This window comes from Tursiops truncatus, chromosome 3 (assembly GCF_011762595.2).
Source record: "Tursiops truncatus isolate mTurTru1 chromosome 3, mTurTru1.mat.Y, whole genome shotgun sequence".
NCBI classification, from domain to species: Eukaryota; Metazoa; Chordata; class Mammalia; order Artiodactyla; family Delphinidae; genus Tursiops; species Tursiops truncatus.
Window position 1 is genome coordinate 158,305,210 of NC_047036.1, and position 15,562 is coordinate 158,320,771.

The following is a 15,562-nucleotide window of genomic DNA, read 5'->3' on the forward strand; positions in this document are numbered from 1 at the left end:
CGAGAAGCCCACGCACTGCAACAAAGAAGAGCCCCTGCTCACTGCAACTAGAGAAAGCCCGCGTGCAGCAACAAAGACCCAACGCCCAAAGCAGCCAAAAAAAAAAAAAAGAATCCACCTGCCAAGGCAGGGGACACAGGTTCGAGCCCTGGTCCAGGAAGATCTCACATGCCATGGAGCAACTAAGCCCGTGCACCACAACTACTGAGCCTGCGCTCTAGAGCCCGCGAGCCACAACTACTGAGCCCACGTGCCACAACTACTGAAGCCTGCATGCCTAGAGCCCGTGCTCCACAGCAAGAGAAGCCACCGCAATGAGAAGCCCATGCACCACAACGAAGAGTAGCTCCCGCTCGCAGCAACTGGAGAAAGCCTGTGCACAGCAATGAAGACCCAACGCGGCCAAAAATAAGAATAAATAAATAAATAAATTTATTAAAAAAAAAAGAATTGGTGACACTGGTAAGCATGCAGAGAAACTGGATCACTCATACGGAGCTTGTGGGAATGTAAAAAGGTACAACTACTCTGGAAAACAGCTTGGCAGATTAAAAAGAAAAAAACTAAACTAAACATGCAACTATCACAGGACCCAGCAACTGTCCTGGGCATTCATCCAGAGAAATGAAGACTTAAGTTCACAGAACATCCTGTACTCAAATGTTTAGTGCAGCTTTATTCATAATCGCCCAAAACTGAAGCACGCCAGATCTCCTTCAATGGGTAACTGCTTCAATGAACCGTGGTCCCACAGCACCATGGAATACTACTTGGCTATGAAAAGGAATCAACTACGGATATACACAACAACCCAGGAGAATCTCCAGAGGATTATACTGAGTGAAAAAGGCCAATCTCCAAAGGTTACATACTGTATGATTCCACTGTACATTATTAAAATGCTGAAATTATACAAATGAACAGATTAGTGGTTGCCAAGGATCAGAAAGGAATGAGATGGGAGGGAAGTGGGTGTGGCTGTAAAAGGGCAACTAGAGAGATCCCTGTGGGGATGGAACTGTTCTGCATCTGACTGTAGCCATGTCAATGTTTTGGTTAGGATGGTGTCCTACAGATTTGCAAAATATTACCACTGGAGAAAACCAGATAAAGAATACACAGGATCTCTCTGCATCATTGTTTTTTAACAATTGCATGTGAATCTACAATTACCTCAAAATTTTAAAAATTAAAAAAAAAAAGACTCAGGAGATCTCACAACCAAACACAAGGTGATATTTTTAGATAATCACGGAAATTTGAATATGGACTGGGTATCAGATTATTATTAATTAAGCTGTGGTATGGCACTGTGGTAATGTAAAAGAAAACAGTCTCAGCTACTAGAAGTGCATATTGAAATATGATTTCTAAGATGAAAAACACTTGGGTAAAGACATTTGCAAAACGTTGGCATCTGTTGTGAACGGGTGGTGAGTACATAGGAATTATTAAACTCTTCCCTCTACTTGTAGTGTGCTTAAAATTTTACATAATTAAAGACGAACATGTGATGTGTTTCTGCTCTGGCAAGGATTTTAATGGTACAAGCTGCTTCAGGTTTAAGTGTGATAAATGAAAAGTAGCTTTATCACTGGCAGGATCGTGCTTTTGTCAAATGATAAAAACCAGAATTCCTTTATTTGTTAATTTCTTTAACAAATAATTTCTTTTTATTATTTGACAAAACCAGAATTTGCTTTTGTCAAATAATAAAAACCAGAATTTCTTTAGGCCTTCCCGATACTCTAGGGTCTCCTCCTGGGATTCTGTAATGATCAGATATGCAGGAAGGCAGAAGGGCAAGAGGGTTGGATCAGTTTGCCCTTCTTCAGGGCGGGACTGCAGGTGACAGTAAAGGACTGGAAATAGTCAAGAACTAGTTAAGCCAATAATGAACTGCTGTCTCCTTGGGACAGAATACCACAAAGCGGTAAAAATGGCACAGGCAGAACGTTTACGATGTTTGCTCAAGTGAAAAGGGAGGGCCCAAATCAGCACGCAGTTATGACCTGGCTGGTAAGCACACAGTGATCACATCCACTTGGATCTAAACCTGGCAGGACGGACACCACATGTGTACAGTGATTCCTACTTGTGAACTGGTTGCCTCTCCCGGCTTTCTGAGTGCTCCAGTGATCCACGTTAGCACACACTGCTTTTTGTAAATAGGACAGAAAAAGGAAAAGAAGACGCGAAAGGAGAAGAGGGATCTGAAGGATGATACACGATTCTCCCCAGGGACCCAAATGACCGCCATGACGAAGGCCAGCTGAAGACGTGTGCCTGCCATTTGGCACAGAATGCAGGGCCTCCCTCCGAGCCACGCAGAACTCAGGGCCTGCAGTGGGGACGTGACACGGGGGAGTTCTCCTAAAAGGAGAACCAAGGAGCAAGAGAACCACAACTGAAAGTCTAGACACACAATGAGGCATCAATGTGAACAAGCCAGGCAGGGGTAGTTTAGGGTGAGACGCCATCTGGAAGAACACAGAATCAAGGTGTGAAAGCTTCCATGCTCCAGGAGTCCAGCACTCTCAATCCCATCTACCGGAAACAGAAGTGAGGAAGGAACAAAAGTCACTGGAGGCAGCCTTCCTGCTCCAACACACTGCCCTGCACAGGATGCAGGACCAGGCAGAAATGGCAGACGCAATGACATGACAGGTCTGCACACCCCTTGCTGAGAGGTCAGAACATCATCCTGTCCTTCTGAAGGTGACCTGAGCAGACGCGCTTGTGAAGGTGAACTGAGTATGCACTCAGCTACTCGGATCGGGTGACAGGAGGGAGGCGAGGAAGCTAGGGAGAGACTGCCATCGTCCTCCAGGAGAATGAGGCCCAAAGCCATCCACGATGCGGAAACACGCAGATGAGAGGGGGCTGTTCCCCCTTGAACATTTTTCTCTGGGATGTCCCTATGGGACGTCGAGGTGGAAGTCTCTTTTCCATTCCAGCAGTATCTATGGAGTGCCTGCCTGGTCCCAGGCACTGGCCTCCATGGGGTGCAACAGTGAATAAGGGGACCACGCCCCCACCCCAGCCTCTCAGAACTCCTGGTCTGGAGGAGAATGTCATTAGACATGACAACACACACAGCGGGCTGTAAGTGCTATGAGGAAAACACAGGATGGAGGGCGACTCTGTAGCCCACAGACACCCACCTGTGAGGGCAGGGAGACGGCGGCTACACTGCTGAGCCTGCCCGAGGGGACACGAGACAACCAACAGGCTGAGGAGCACCCCCACACGGATGCACTGGGGGAAGACAGGCCCACAACGGAGAAAGGAGGTGCCGTTGGCAAGAAAACACCAAGGGAGTGGGGTCCTGTGGGGACCAGAGGATGGGCACAGAGAGAGGAGTACAGGGTTGAGTACGGCCATGCAGAGGAGCAGGTGGATGGCACTGGAAAGGGACCTTGCCCAGGCAGCGTGGGTGGGGCAGGGAGCAGATTCCAGCCAAACACTGCCGCTTAAGATCAACGTGGCCCTGGAGACTTCCCTGATGGTCCAGTGGTTAAGACTCTGTGCTTCCACTGCATGGGGCATGGGTTCGATCCCTGGTAGGGGAACTAAGATCTTGCATGCCTCGTGGAGTGCCCCCACACCAAAATAAATTTTTTTAATTAAAAAATAAATAAATAAAAAGATCAACATAGCCCTGGCCTCCCTGCAGGCCTCCCTAGACACCACTCTTCCAGGCATCACAGAGAACACCCCCCGCCCCATCATTTCCATTCTCTCTTTCCTTCATCCATTCGATGGACCAGGCCCTGAAGAGGCCCTGGGGAGACTCATAGGGGCGACATCTTAGCAGTAAGTGCCCCCTCCACAGCAGGGCACCTACAGCCCTCCTTGAAAGCACCCGTTTCTCATGGTGCTCCCAACTTTCCCCAAGTGTGCCCCGAACCTTCCCAAAATTCCTTTTCTACATCGGCCACCCCAGGGTTCCAACATCCCTGCCATCTTCTGAGCCCTGGCCCAACATTACACGAGGACCCAGGGATCCCCAGGGCAGATCGAGTCAGCAGCTCTCTGTGCCTCCTCCCTGCTCCCCTCTGTAGGTGGCACGATCAGCCGCCCACTGCCCACTGCTCTTCCTCAGAGCCTAGGAGCCCTCTAGGCAGCAGGCACCAAGCCAAGCTCCCGGATTCCACTGTGAGCAGAAGGGCCGTCCCCGCCACCGCAGAGCAGAGCGTCACATCACGGTCTGGTCAGGGAACAAACACACAAAGGCACTGGCAAGGGCAGCACAGGAATGGAGCTTTGTCCTGCCGGGCAGGCAGGGAGGGATTAGGTAGACAGAGCAGCGAGAATGGCCTTTCAACCCCCTCCTCGCTCTGCACACACCTGTGACCAGGTCCCAGCCTCTCAGGTGGAACCTCACCTTCACCAGCTTCCCCCTCCATCCCATGTGGCACGAGGTCACGCCAAAACGAAAAGATGCTCTGTGGTTGCTGAGGGAGTGTGAAGCTCCACCCGGCCATGCTTTCAATGCACCCCAAAGCCACCTCCTGGCCCTGCCAGGTTAACTTCCCCCAAACTCACCCCTACACACACACACACACACACACACACACACACACACACACACACACACACACACACACACACACACACACACACACACACACACACACGCTCACTTGCTCACAGACACACAAACAGCCGTCAAGCCCCGCCTTCCTTCCTGGTCTGGCAGATGCTCTACTGAACACACTGTGCACCTTTCACCCTTGTCTGGGCACAAACTATCCTGGGGGGAGGGGGGATCTGCCTGATGAAAGCCAGTTACCTTCCAGCCCCAGCACCAAACCCCCTGCTGTAAGACGTCGCCCAAATTCCGAGCTGAAATGAGTCCCTCTCTCCCACACTCCTAATTTATGTTAAGGCTACTGTTATGACCGGGCCCCCTCCCTACATTTCACTACTTGGGGGGTGGAAGTTTCACATTTATTCAACCCCACCCACAGCGCTGGGCCCATACCTTCAGGAAAAGTTTGTTCATGGCACAGGTGAGATTTAGATGAAACCTCGAGAGGGAGTGGGTAAGATGGGTGGAGAATGGTCAGTTCTCAGGCAGACAAAGCTCCACCCCTCGGACTTCCCTGGTGGCACAGTGGTTAAGAATCCGCCTGCCAATGCAGGGGACACGAGTCCCAGCACTGGTCCGGGAAGATCTCACATGCCGCGGAGCAACTAAGCCTGTGCACCACAACTACTGAGCCTGTGCTCTAGAGCCCACTAGCCACAGCTACTGAGCCTGTGCTCTAGAGCCCACAAGCCACAACTACTGAAGCCTGCGCTCCTAGAGCCCGTGCTCTGCAACAAGAGAAGCCACCACAATGAGAAGCCCGCACACTGCAATGAAGAGTAGCCCCCCGCTCGCTGCAACTAGAGAAAGCCCACACGCAGCAATAAAGACCCAACGCAGCCAAAAATTATAATAAATAAATTTATTTATTAAAAAAAAAAGTTCCACCCCTCAGAGGCAGAGTGAAAAGCTACAAAGCCTTTCAGGGCCTCAGTTTCCCCATCTGTAAAATGGAGATAATACAGTGACTGCCCTGACCATTCCTATAAAAGTATCAAATGAGAATAAGTAGGTAACTAAATGCCCATTGACAGATGAATGAATAAAGAAGATGTGGCACATATATACAATGGAATATTACTCAGTCATAAAAAGGAACGAAATTTGAGTTATTTGTAGTGAGGTGGATGGACATAGAGTCTGTCATACAGAGTGAAGTAAGTCAGAAAGAGAAAAACAAATACTGTATGCTAACACATATATATGGAATCTAGAAAAATGGTACCGATGAACCTAGTGGCAGGGCAGGAATAAAGATGCAGACGTTGAGAACGGACTTGAGGACACAGGGAGGAAGGGGAGGCTAGGACGCAGTGAGAGAGTAGCATTGACATACATACACTACCAAATGTAAAATGGATGGCCGGTGGGAAGCTGCTGCATAGCACGGGGAGATCAGCTCAGTGCTTTGTGACCACCTAGAGGGGTGGGAAAGGGAGGGTGGGAGGGAGGCTCAAGAAGGAGGGGATATGGGGATACGTGTGTGCATATGGCTTATTCACTTTGTTGTACTGGCAGAAACTAATACAACATTGTGAAGCAATTATACTCCACTGTGAAGCAATTATACTCCAGTATAAAAAAAAATCATACACTCAAAAAAAAAGAAGAATATGTAGGTAAAGCACACGCTACAAAGGGAAGCAGTTGTTATAACTATTTTTATGGTGGTTGTTATTATTGTTACTGAGACAGAAGGACAGGTTTTATCTACAAAGAATTGTCATCCTTACAGCTGGCCGTGACAAATGATCTTTTTACCAAACAATAAAATATTTCACCAAATGTTGAACACTCTATAGTACATATCGTACTCGTTTTCTCACTCAACTAGTTGGCTGAGCTGCTCCCAACACCAGGACAGAACAGTCTTTATCAGTTCTCTTAGTTTCAGTGGTTGTTTTTTTTAAACATACAATTTCACACATAGTAGGCTAAGTACATACCTATAAAAACCCACTTACAGGGTTGTGAATTAAAGAATATTTTCCGGTGGCAAAAAGGCAACAAAAAAATCAAAAAGTCAAATGCCAATAACTAAAAACTTGGCCTGAAATAAAATGCTGATTCCATGGCCTGATGTGTGAGCACCACAGTGACCCACAGGATTGCCCGATCCACTAGGCATCGTGGGTATCAGCTCATCCCTTTGGGAACCCTCTTCTCCACAGAGGTAGTGTTCAAAATGTTCAAAATGGATGTAGAGGTGCACTGAGGGCACAGAAGCCGCCCTAATCTTTATCAAAGAAGACACCCAAAGGAAGAAACATCTGTGATCACACATACCAAAGTCTATAGGGTTCTGGGACCTCCAATAGTGCCGTTTCTCGGGTGTGGGGGAATTTAGAGGGCTAATCCATCCCCAAAACTTCAGAGTCCTTGTAAAGCAGTCTCCTAAAGAGGGGCTCACTGTCAAGTTTTTTTCTTGTTTAATCTTTCCTCTTTAAAAACAGCCTGAAAGAAGATAGTTTTGTTTCTCCACTGGAAATGTAAAGTTGAAAAGCCCATCCTATGTGGGTTAAGAAAAGCCAATCTTCTATGGATCAACAGGGATGCTTGTTACTGTCACGAGTAAATCAGAGAACCCCTTCTCACACCCTCTCACAGCAGAAGTGAAGAGGCATCGGGAACCCTGGGGAGGGGTGGGGGCCTGGCCATCAGGATGCTGGCCCAGGGGTGAGGGGGGTGCCCTGACTTTCGTCACCAGTAGAGTACGTACATGCCTGTTTCTTCACCCAAGACATAAAATACAAAATGTTCCCACCAATCAACTACCAACAAGAGCAGCTAGAGAGATACTGCGCTCCTGGCTGCTATTCAGAGCACGCAGCAATCAATCAACAGGTGACCATCACCTGCCTGCTTCAGATGCTGGGACACAGCAGGGATAGAGCTGCTCCTGCCCTCCCAGGAGCCCACAGCGTGGCATCCACGGGAGTTTTAGATCTGTGGGCCAACCGAGACACCCCACCTCCCCAGGGGGTCTGACACCAGGCACTTTACCTCTCTCCCTTTTCAGTTTCCTTGTTCAGAAATAAGCACAAGAATGATGACAATGACACCTCCCTAACAGGGAGTCAGTGGTGAATGGGCACAAAGTGGGTATCCAACCACACTCCCTTACTTGCATGCAAGACCTGTGCCCCAAATCTCTCCGCAACACCACTCTGGGACACCCCGGGTGACCAGCATCTGGGAACGGGGGCTTTGACTGGGCAGAGCGGATAGGAGGGGCAAACTGTAAAGATGGGGGTGGAGGGACAAGCAGCCAGACTGAAAGGCTGCACACCTCTGCTTCCTCCGGTCCTACTGGAACAGAGGAGGGAAAAGAAGAAGGGAGATGCAGGTCTCCTCTTCCTCCTCTCCTATGTCCAGCCCAGTGGAGGCAATTCATTCCACTTCTGCGGGCTACCACTGGACCTCCACGAGGATGTCCGCCACAGGGTATCCGGATTATCCGTGCCTGGGAGTCCGGCTCCAGTTCAGCCATCTGAAGGGCAGGTGTTCAGTTTTATTTATCTTGGGTCTGAGCCAGCACAAAGTAGGTGCTCAGTAAATGTAACATTGTGGGGGGGGGGTCCCCAGGAGATGGGCTGTGCCTCAATGTTGGGTCTGGCCCAGCTTGGAGGGCCTGTTGCAAAGGTGATGAAGGTCTGGTCTCAACTGACACAGCCACCACCTGGTGCCACCCACCTGGCTCCCACAAAGGCTTGTCTTGTCCTGCTGGCTGCCCACACCACACCTGCTTCTTCCTCCTGCTTCCTGCCCCCACTCAGAGGATCCCTGTACTGGTAGCCAATCCACATATTCCTTTGATCATCAGCCGTTCTGCTCTTCCAGAAACCTCAGGCCAGGTTGCTCTGTACCACTTCAGGACTGTAGCACAGCAAATGTCTCTGAGCTAGTACCCAGCTCTGGGCATTCCCTGTATAAGCAGTCAGACAATCTAAACGTGTCACTTCACTCCTCAAGAACTGCCAGAGCTCCTAACTGCCTCTCATAAAGTGGACCTGCCCTACCCGTCAGCCTTTAGTTCAACAGATGACTCCTAGCACCTAGGGTACGAGGTCAAATTAAAACCTGCACAGCCCCTGCCTTTGTTGACATGGTCTAGGCAGTGCGGGAGAAAGACCATCAATCAAATACTCCCACCAATAGAAAATTACAAACTGGTATGTGGAAAAGTACAGAGTATCCCCAAAGGCAGTAACAGAAAAGCTGGGCCAGGCTGTCACGCAAGTGATATGGCAGCTGAGATATGAAGAGGAGTAGGGATTAACCGGAGATGAAGTGGGGGAAAGAACAATCCAGAGAGGCCATGAATACCATGTGCAAAGGCCCTGAGGCAAGAGAGAATATGCAAGCAACTGAAAGAAGGGCCTAGGGGCTGCAGGGCAGAGCAACAGGTCTGGGAGGTGCAGGATACAGGGGTGCCGTGTGCTGGGTGGGGCAGAGGCCTGATCCAGTCCATAGACAGTGACGGCTAGGCACCACCTTTCCCTGCTTTCAGCCAGTATGTACAAAAGGAGGAGAACCAACTCTCTATCAGGCAGTCCAGAACACAGTCAGCAAATCGATTCTGCTATCAAGAACTACAACAATCCCACTCAGCAGGCAGAACCGGGCGGCAATCTGAGGAGACGGCTGTTTGCGGTCATCTGTAACCTCTACTTCCCCCTCCATCAGCCTGTAGCAGTAAGACTGCTGTGGAGGGCAAAGCACTCCACGCAGGAGCAGCCTTTGGGCCACAGAGCCGGCAGATCTCCTTTTCTCCCCCACGTCTGCGTCAGCTACTCTCTAGACAAGCAGACACCCTGTCAGGCCCTTTTGTCTCAGGCCAATTTGTAGGCCAGGCACAGACTCCTGTGTCCCATTTTACCATGCCACCTTCTTCCCTTCAACCCTAAGTCACCCTAGTTAAAAGAGGGACATGTACCCCAAAGTCCCATCCCCGGCCTCACATTCGGCCCTTTGAGCTGGAGTTCCAGTTTCTTGGCTTTCGCTCATTCTGCTCTGCCTCTGTCAGAAATGCCATGCCTCCCTCCCTTCCCAGGATCTCCACGGCCCAGTCCAAATGCCCCTTCTCCTCCAGGCAAGCGTCTCCAACACACCCAAGTGCAAGCAAGTCACCCGGCCCTCCTCCAGCTCGGACCTGAGCCTCCCCAGCCTGAGCAGAGTGCACTCTCCCTGGGGGCTGGGCATGGCCCACTCTCTCCTCCATCAGCCTCTGGAAGCAGTGAGTACCCACTGCAGCAGGGAAGCCTGCTGATCCCTCATAAAGACGACGAGCAGGTCTTTCCATCTCCCCCTCCCCATTCAAAAACAATAAAATAAAAATGTAAACAAGTGATCTTCTCTCCACCAGACTCCATAGAACCTAATGATGAAGTAGCAGGACCACTGTTTAAAAACAAATGAGACCTCACACTACCATAACGTTTGGCAGCTTAAAAAAAAAAAAAAAATTCCAAGACAGGAAACTGCAGTGCAACGCAGAGCCCAGGACGGGGATCAGAAGAGCCGTGCCAGCGTGAGCTTGCTGGGTGCCACCTTTGGCAAGTGACATAAGGTCTCTGGGCCTCAGTTTACCCCTTTATATAAAGCAAGGATGACTGACCAGGGTGACTGGGAGGATAATCTGAGCCATCCAAATGCCTTTCCTACTCAGTCCTTGGAGCCTGTGTGGACTCCAGGCCTTCCCAGACCTCCGCGTCTGACTGTGCCCTCCTCGGCTTTACACTTCTCACAGCGCAGATGGCATCACTATACTGTGTACGTGTTTGTTCATTTCTGTACGTCTGCGCCCTCTCCTTAGAACCTCAGCTCCCTGGGGCAGGATGGTCTTCAGGTTTGCTGGTACATCCTGCTGCCCAGAAAGCACCAGCCAAGAGAAGATGCCCAGTAAATGCCTGAACAAACAGTGTGCTACACAAATGAAGGCACTTTGCGCACACGTCTATCACCCTGAGGGATTCTGACACTCCACTGTTGTGAGACAGATAAAACAGGTATAGAGTATTATTCCCAATTTGCAGATGGGGAAACTGAGGTGCAGAAAGTACTGCATAACTGAGGTCACTGAAAGAATATCTGGGAACCCTAACATTGAAAAACAGGCACCCTGAAGGGGCCTCAAATGATAATGGGGCTCCAAGAGCACCGTCCCGAGGAAGAATATCGAGTAGCTTTCCGAGTGAGTGCTGGCTGCTCAGTTCAGGTCAAAGTGGACAGCAGCCCTGGAGTGGGGCTGATGAGGTGCCTCTCACCACCGGTGGCCGGGGCTGTCGGCACAGCCTGAGGCATCAGAGAGTGGACACTCTATCCAATACATCTGATCAAAGACAGTCACTTGCTTCCCCGATCAACCGATCAGGATTAAGAACCAGGCAGGGGAAAGTTGTTTTAAAGCTCAAAGTTGGGGCAGAAGAGGCAAAACTTACATGTTCGTGCTTTACCGGGAGCCACGTAGTCAACAAAAACCAGGTTGAGGCAGGTCAGTAAGACAGAGACAGCCAGGGAACTCTGGATCTTACAGGGTGAGCCAAATTTACTCTAAAACCTGGCTCTCACAACATTGTAAAGCAACTGTACTCCAATAAGAATTAATTTAAAAATAAAAATAAATAAATAAAACCTGACTACCACCACCACCCCAATTTATACTGCATTAACATTCTAGTAAGACACAGAAACTAGCAATTATTTTGGAGGAAAAAACAAGGGACAAAAGGACAAACAAGTGTCCCAAGCACTGAGTCTTCATTCCAGACACATTTGCCTGGTGCTGCTGTGGGCCAGCAGGCTGCCTAGAAGAGCGGAAAGAGCAGGGCTCTGCAGGCAGACAGATGTGGGTCAACCCCAGCTCTGCACCCACCAGCTATGGGACTTCAGCAAGTTACTTAATTTCTCTGGGTCTCAGTTTCCCGTTTGAAAAATGGGAATAAAACACTCTTAAAACAGTGGTACCCATTAAAAAGAAGCATACGACTAAGTGGGGAGGAAGGAAGAAGGAACTCCTTGGGCACCGGGCAGACTCTCATTGTCACTGAGCCTGACGCTCTCCTCCCATTACCATTGTTCCCTGGGTCTGGTGGCCATGCAAGGGACCCACAGAAGGTACAGGAGGGAGAACTTCCGTTCAGATGGGGCTGAAGGAAGACACCACCAAAGAGGCCTCTGGGGCAGGCAGGATGCAGCAGGAGGTCACAGCATGAGGTTCTAGCCATTGCGGGGTGGGGAGGGTTGGGAGGCAGTGTTAAGAGTGCTCTGCACCAGAGGCAGGAACAAACAGAAAGAAAGGATGCAAACATGAGAGGCTGAAATTTGGGAGAAGAGAGACAGTAAAGGCTGAGGGCAGGCTACAGTGACGGACAAGTGTTGCAGGGCTCAAGGAGGACCAGTCCCAAGGACAGGCCACTGGGGTTAAGGACCACCATGTGCTCTTGTAGGTTACTGGTGACCTTGCCTACAAGAGCACAAGGGGGTACAAAGGGGGTAAGGGACACAGGTGCATTTCCAGGGTGGGCCGCAATTAAAGAGGAGAGGTGAAGGGGGGCGCTGGGAGAAACATAAATCAATGAGACATTGATGGAGGAAAAAATCACTTCTAGAGGGAGAACTACCTACTCTTCAAATTGACAAGATTTATATTCAGGGTCAGAGGAGACTACATGGGGAGGGGACATCACAGATATGGCAGAGTAGGGAGCAGACCAGGAAAGATGCTGATGGGAAAAACGCAGACAGGGCTGGAGGCAGAGGAAAAACACCCCACCATCCACAATCCCACTGGCTACCCGCTTCACTCACCCTCAGCTGGCCATCCACATTCCAAGTGTGCCCTACACCTCAATCCAACCAGACCACGGCCTCCTGCTCCAGGGGGCTCCCCTAGTGACCCCAACCAGAAATTATCCTGGAATTATATGCATGCTTCCCCTGTAATAACTGTGAACTCGTGTTAGACTGAACTGAACTCGTGTTAGCCTCAGCTAGACTGGAAGCGCCTGATAGGTCTGTGCCTCACACCTGGGTTGACAGGAACATGTGGCGCAGTGCTTCACTTAACAGGTGTAAATGTTGACATAATTACCCAAGGAAGGAAGACTGGCCATGCCATCATTCAACAAAGGAAAAGGAAAAAGCACACCAGTCAATGACCTGAACTTGTCAGAGACCAGGGGATTCAGGCTGTCCAGCTCCTCGTTCAAATATGCTCCCACCCCCAAGGGCCCAGACCCCAGGCCACATGGAGGGAAGAAAAGCCACCTGTGAAGGGTGCTGGGTGATGCAACTCGCTGGTCCCTGCTTCATGGGTTTACCTGACACCCCCTGGGTGCTGAGCACAGAGTCAGGAGCACTGAGCAAGAGATCTATGTCTGGTCTAATGGGGACACAGACAGCAAAGAGACCCACAGACATCTGTGGACCATGACTGGTGCTGACGGGTGGTGTGGCGGAGGCACAGTGCTAGGGGAGGGGGACTTACAACAGGTAACCAGCAAAGGCCTCTGGGGAGAATGACATTTGAGCTGCCACCTGAAAGGAGCCAGGCACTGGCACCACGAAGGTAAGAAATAGGGATGAGCGCTTCAGGAAGGAGGAACAGCCCATGGGACATCATAAGGACAGACAGAGCTTAAACTACGAGCAGAACAGAAAAGCCGCAAGTATGGCTGCAGTGTGGGTGCCAGGGTGAGAAAGAAGCAGGGGAGGCTGGCAGGCACCTGACCAGCAGGGATTCCTGGGGAGGGATTGGGATTTTATTCTAAAAGGTGCTAAGCAGATGAATCACATGACCTGATTCAGGTTTTCACACCTTACTTCACAGCAGCAAACCACTGCCTTCCTCTAAAGCTAATCCTTCATCAGTAACGTAAGAAGTAAGAATCCCCTCTCTTCGTTGTGTGGATAAGCACTTAATAAACTCTAAAGCACTCAATTAACCTTAGCTATTGTCATCAAAGTTCAAATTAAGGGCTTCTCTGGTGGCGCAGGGGTTAAGAATCCGCCTGCCAATGCAGGAGACACGGGTTCGAGCCCTGGTCCGGGAATATCCCACATGCCGCGGAGCAACTAAGCCCGTGCGCCACAACTACTGAGCCTGAGCTCGAGAGCTCGTGTGTCACAGCTACTGAAGCCCACGCGCCTAGAGCCCGTGCTCCACAACGAGAAGCCACCACAATGAAAAGGCCGTGCACTGCAACAAAGAGTAGCCCCCACTCGCGACAACTAGAGAAAGCCCACGCGCAGCAATGAAGACCAAACGCAGCCAAAAAAATTAATTAATTTAAAAAAAAAGTTCAAATTAAGGCAGGTGCCGAAAAGTGGATAGGAAGTTTTAAAAACCAGGGGCGCTTCCTCATTAAATGAGCCTAAGCCTGTTTCTCTCACACACACACACACACACACACACACACACACACACACACACACACACACACACACACACACACACACCCCCCACCATACCCTAAAAGGTAGCAACTGGCTATCAATAATAATACCCAACATCTGTAGGGCACTTAATAGTTTACAGAGCACTTTCATATCTGTTAATTCATAACCACTGGTCTCTAATGCTTTTAATTTAGTGACAGTGTTACAAATTGGCGAGTTCTGGCAATATTTAGCAAGTACGCACTGTCTCTCTCCTTGGATCAGCTGACCAGTCATGTCAACCTGCCTAACAGCTCTCCTGGGGTTTGGCATTCTCACAGCTGTAATCTCTATTTCCAAATGTCCAAATCTGCCAGAGAATTAAATAATGGTTATAATTACAGAATCAATGAGTGAGTCCGATGTGCCAAGCACTGTTCTAAGTGCTTTACATGCTTAATCTTCACCTAACCCCAATACTTTTTTTATATTCCCATTTTCCAAATGAGGTGGCTGGGGCATAGAGAGGCTAAGAGCTTCGTCCAAGGACAGTCAGAGAAGTAAGCCTTGGAGTCAAGATCTGAACACAAGATGATGTGACCCTGTGTCCTCACTCTCAATCCCAATGCTGTGCTAGATAATTCTGGCAAAGTGCGTATAATACCGTGCTTGGTACAACACAGATATTCAGCAAATAAAAGCAGCTGTTACTGGCAGGACACAGGTAGTTTCTAGTTCCCACGAGAGTGTCGCCTCCAGGACAACAGCAACCTTGTTGGTCTGGGTGACTGCTGCGCTCCCAGCACCTGGCCCGACGCACATTTGACGGATGGATAAATGAATGAACGTCGCTCCCAGAAGGCAGGGTTGCCTGCGCATGGCTCTTTTTGCACGTCTGTGTCGCGCCACTGATACTGCCCCTTAGTAAGAGCATCTGGCTGATCTGAGGGCACCGCAAGGCGCCCGGAGACTTGCGACCCCCTTCACGGCGTAGGGGTGGCGGAAGCAGCTCCCAGTGGAAGAAGAGAAGAGTCCGGGATCGCACTGCTGGCAGGTCCTGGCTCCGGCGGGGCTCTGCCCTCCGCCGCGGCGGGGACACTGCCGCCCCGGCGTTGGGACCCGGCAGGAGACAAAGACCCGCGAGGCTGCCGCACCCGCAGAAATGCTTGCTCCCCTGGCCCACCTCCCCGGAAGGCAGCCCAATGCTACCGTGCATCACCCGGCCTGGAAGCTGCGGAGAACGCCGGGCCCCGGGTGGAACAGACACGCACTGCGGCCCCGCCTGCGGGGTCGCCGCCCGCATTGGGTCGCTCTGGTGCGGGAGGCCGAAGGCCGGACCGGCCTGTCACCTTCAGGACCACACGCCCGCCCTCCGCCGGGGCCCCTCAGCGCGAGCCGCCGCCGCCCAGCTAGGCCTCCTCGCGCTTAGGCCTCCCCGCAGCGTCCGCCTAGCGCCCCGCACGGGCGGCGGCGCAGCCCCCGCCGCCCGCCCTCCTAGCCAGCCCGTACCTGCTGGGAGAGGGGGATGAGCGGGGCCGCCATCTTCCCGCGGACTCGGACTCAGAGCGCCGGGGGAAACAGGGCGGGGCC

At 50.8% G+C, this 15,562-nt stretch overlaps 1 protein-coding gene across 4 annotated transcripts in view; it reads right to left on the bottom strand.

Annotated features, from left to right (window-relative positions):
* The window catches only part of EPS15L1 (epidermal growth factor receptor pathway substrate 15 like 1), a 101,286-nt gene extending 85,724 nt beyond the window's left edge, over window positions 1–15,562 (bottom strand). The window contains exon 1 of one of the 4 annotated variants that reach the window (XM_033853811.2): window positions 15,482–15,562. In XM_033853811.2, coding sequence (XP_033709702.1) covers window positions 15,482–15,514 — 33 coding nt within the window. In that variant the 5' untranslated portion in view covers window positions 15,515–15,562. Of the gene's footprint in view, window positions 1–14,237; window positions 14,285–15,481 lie in introns of those variants that run through there. The other 3 variants (XM_033853818.2, XM_033853825.2, XM_073802991.1) reach the window with 3 other exon arrangements.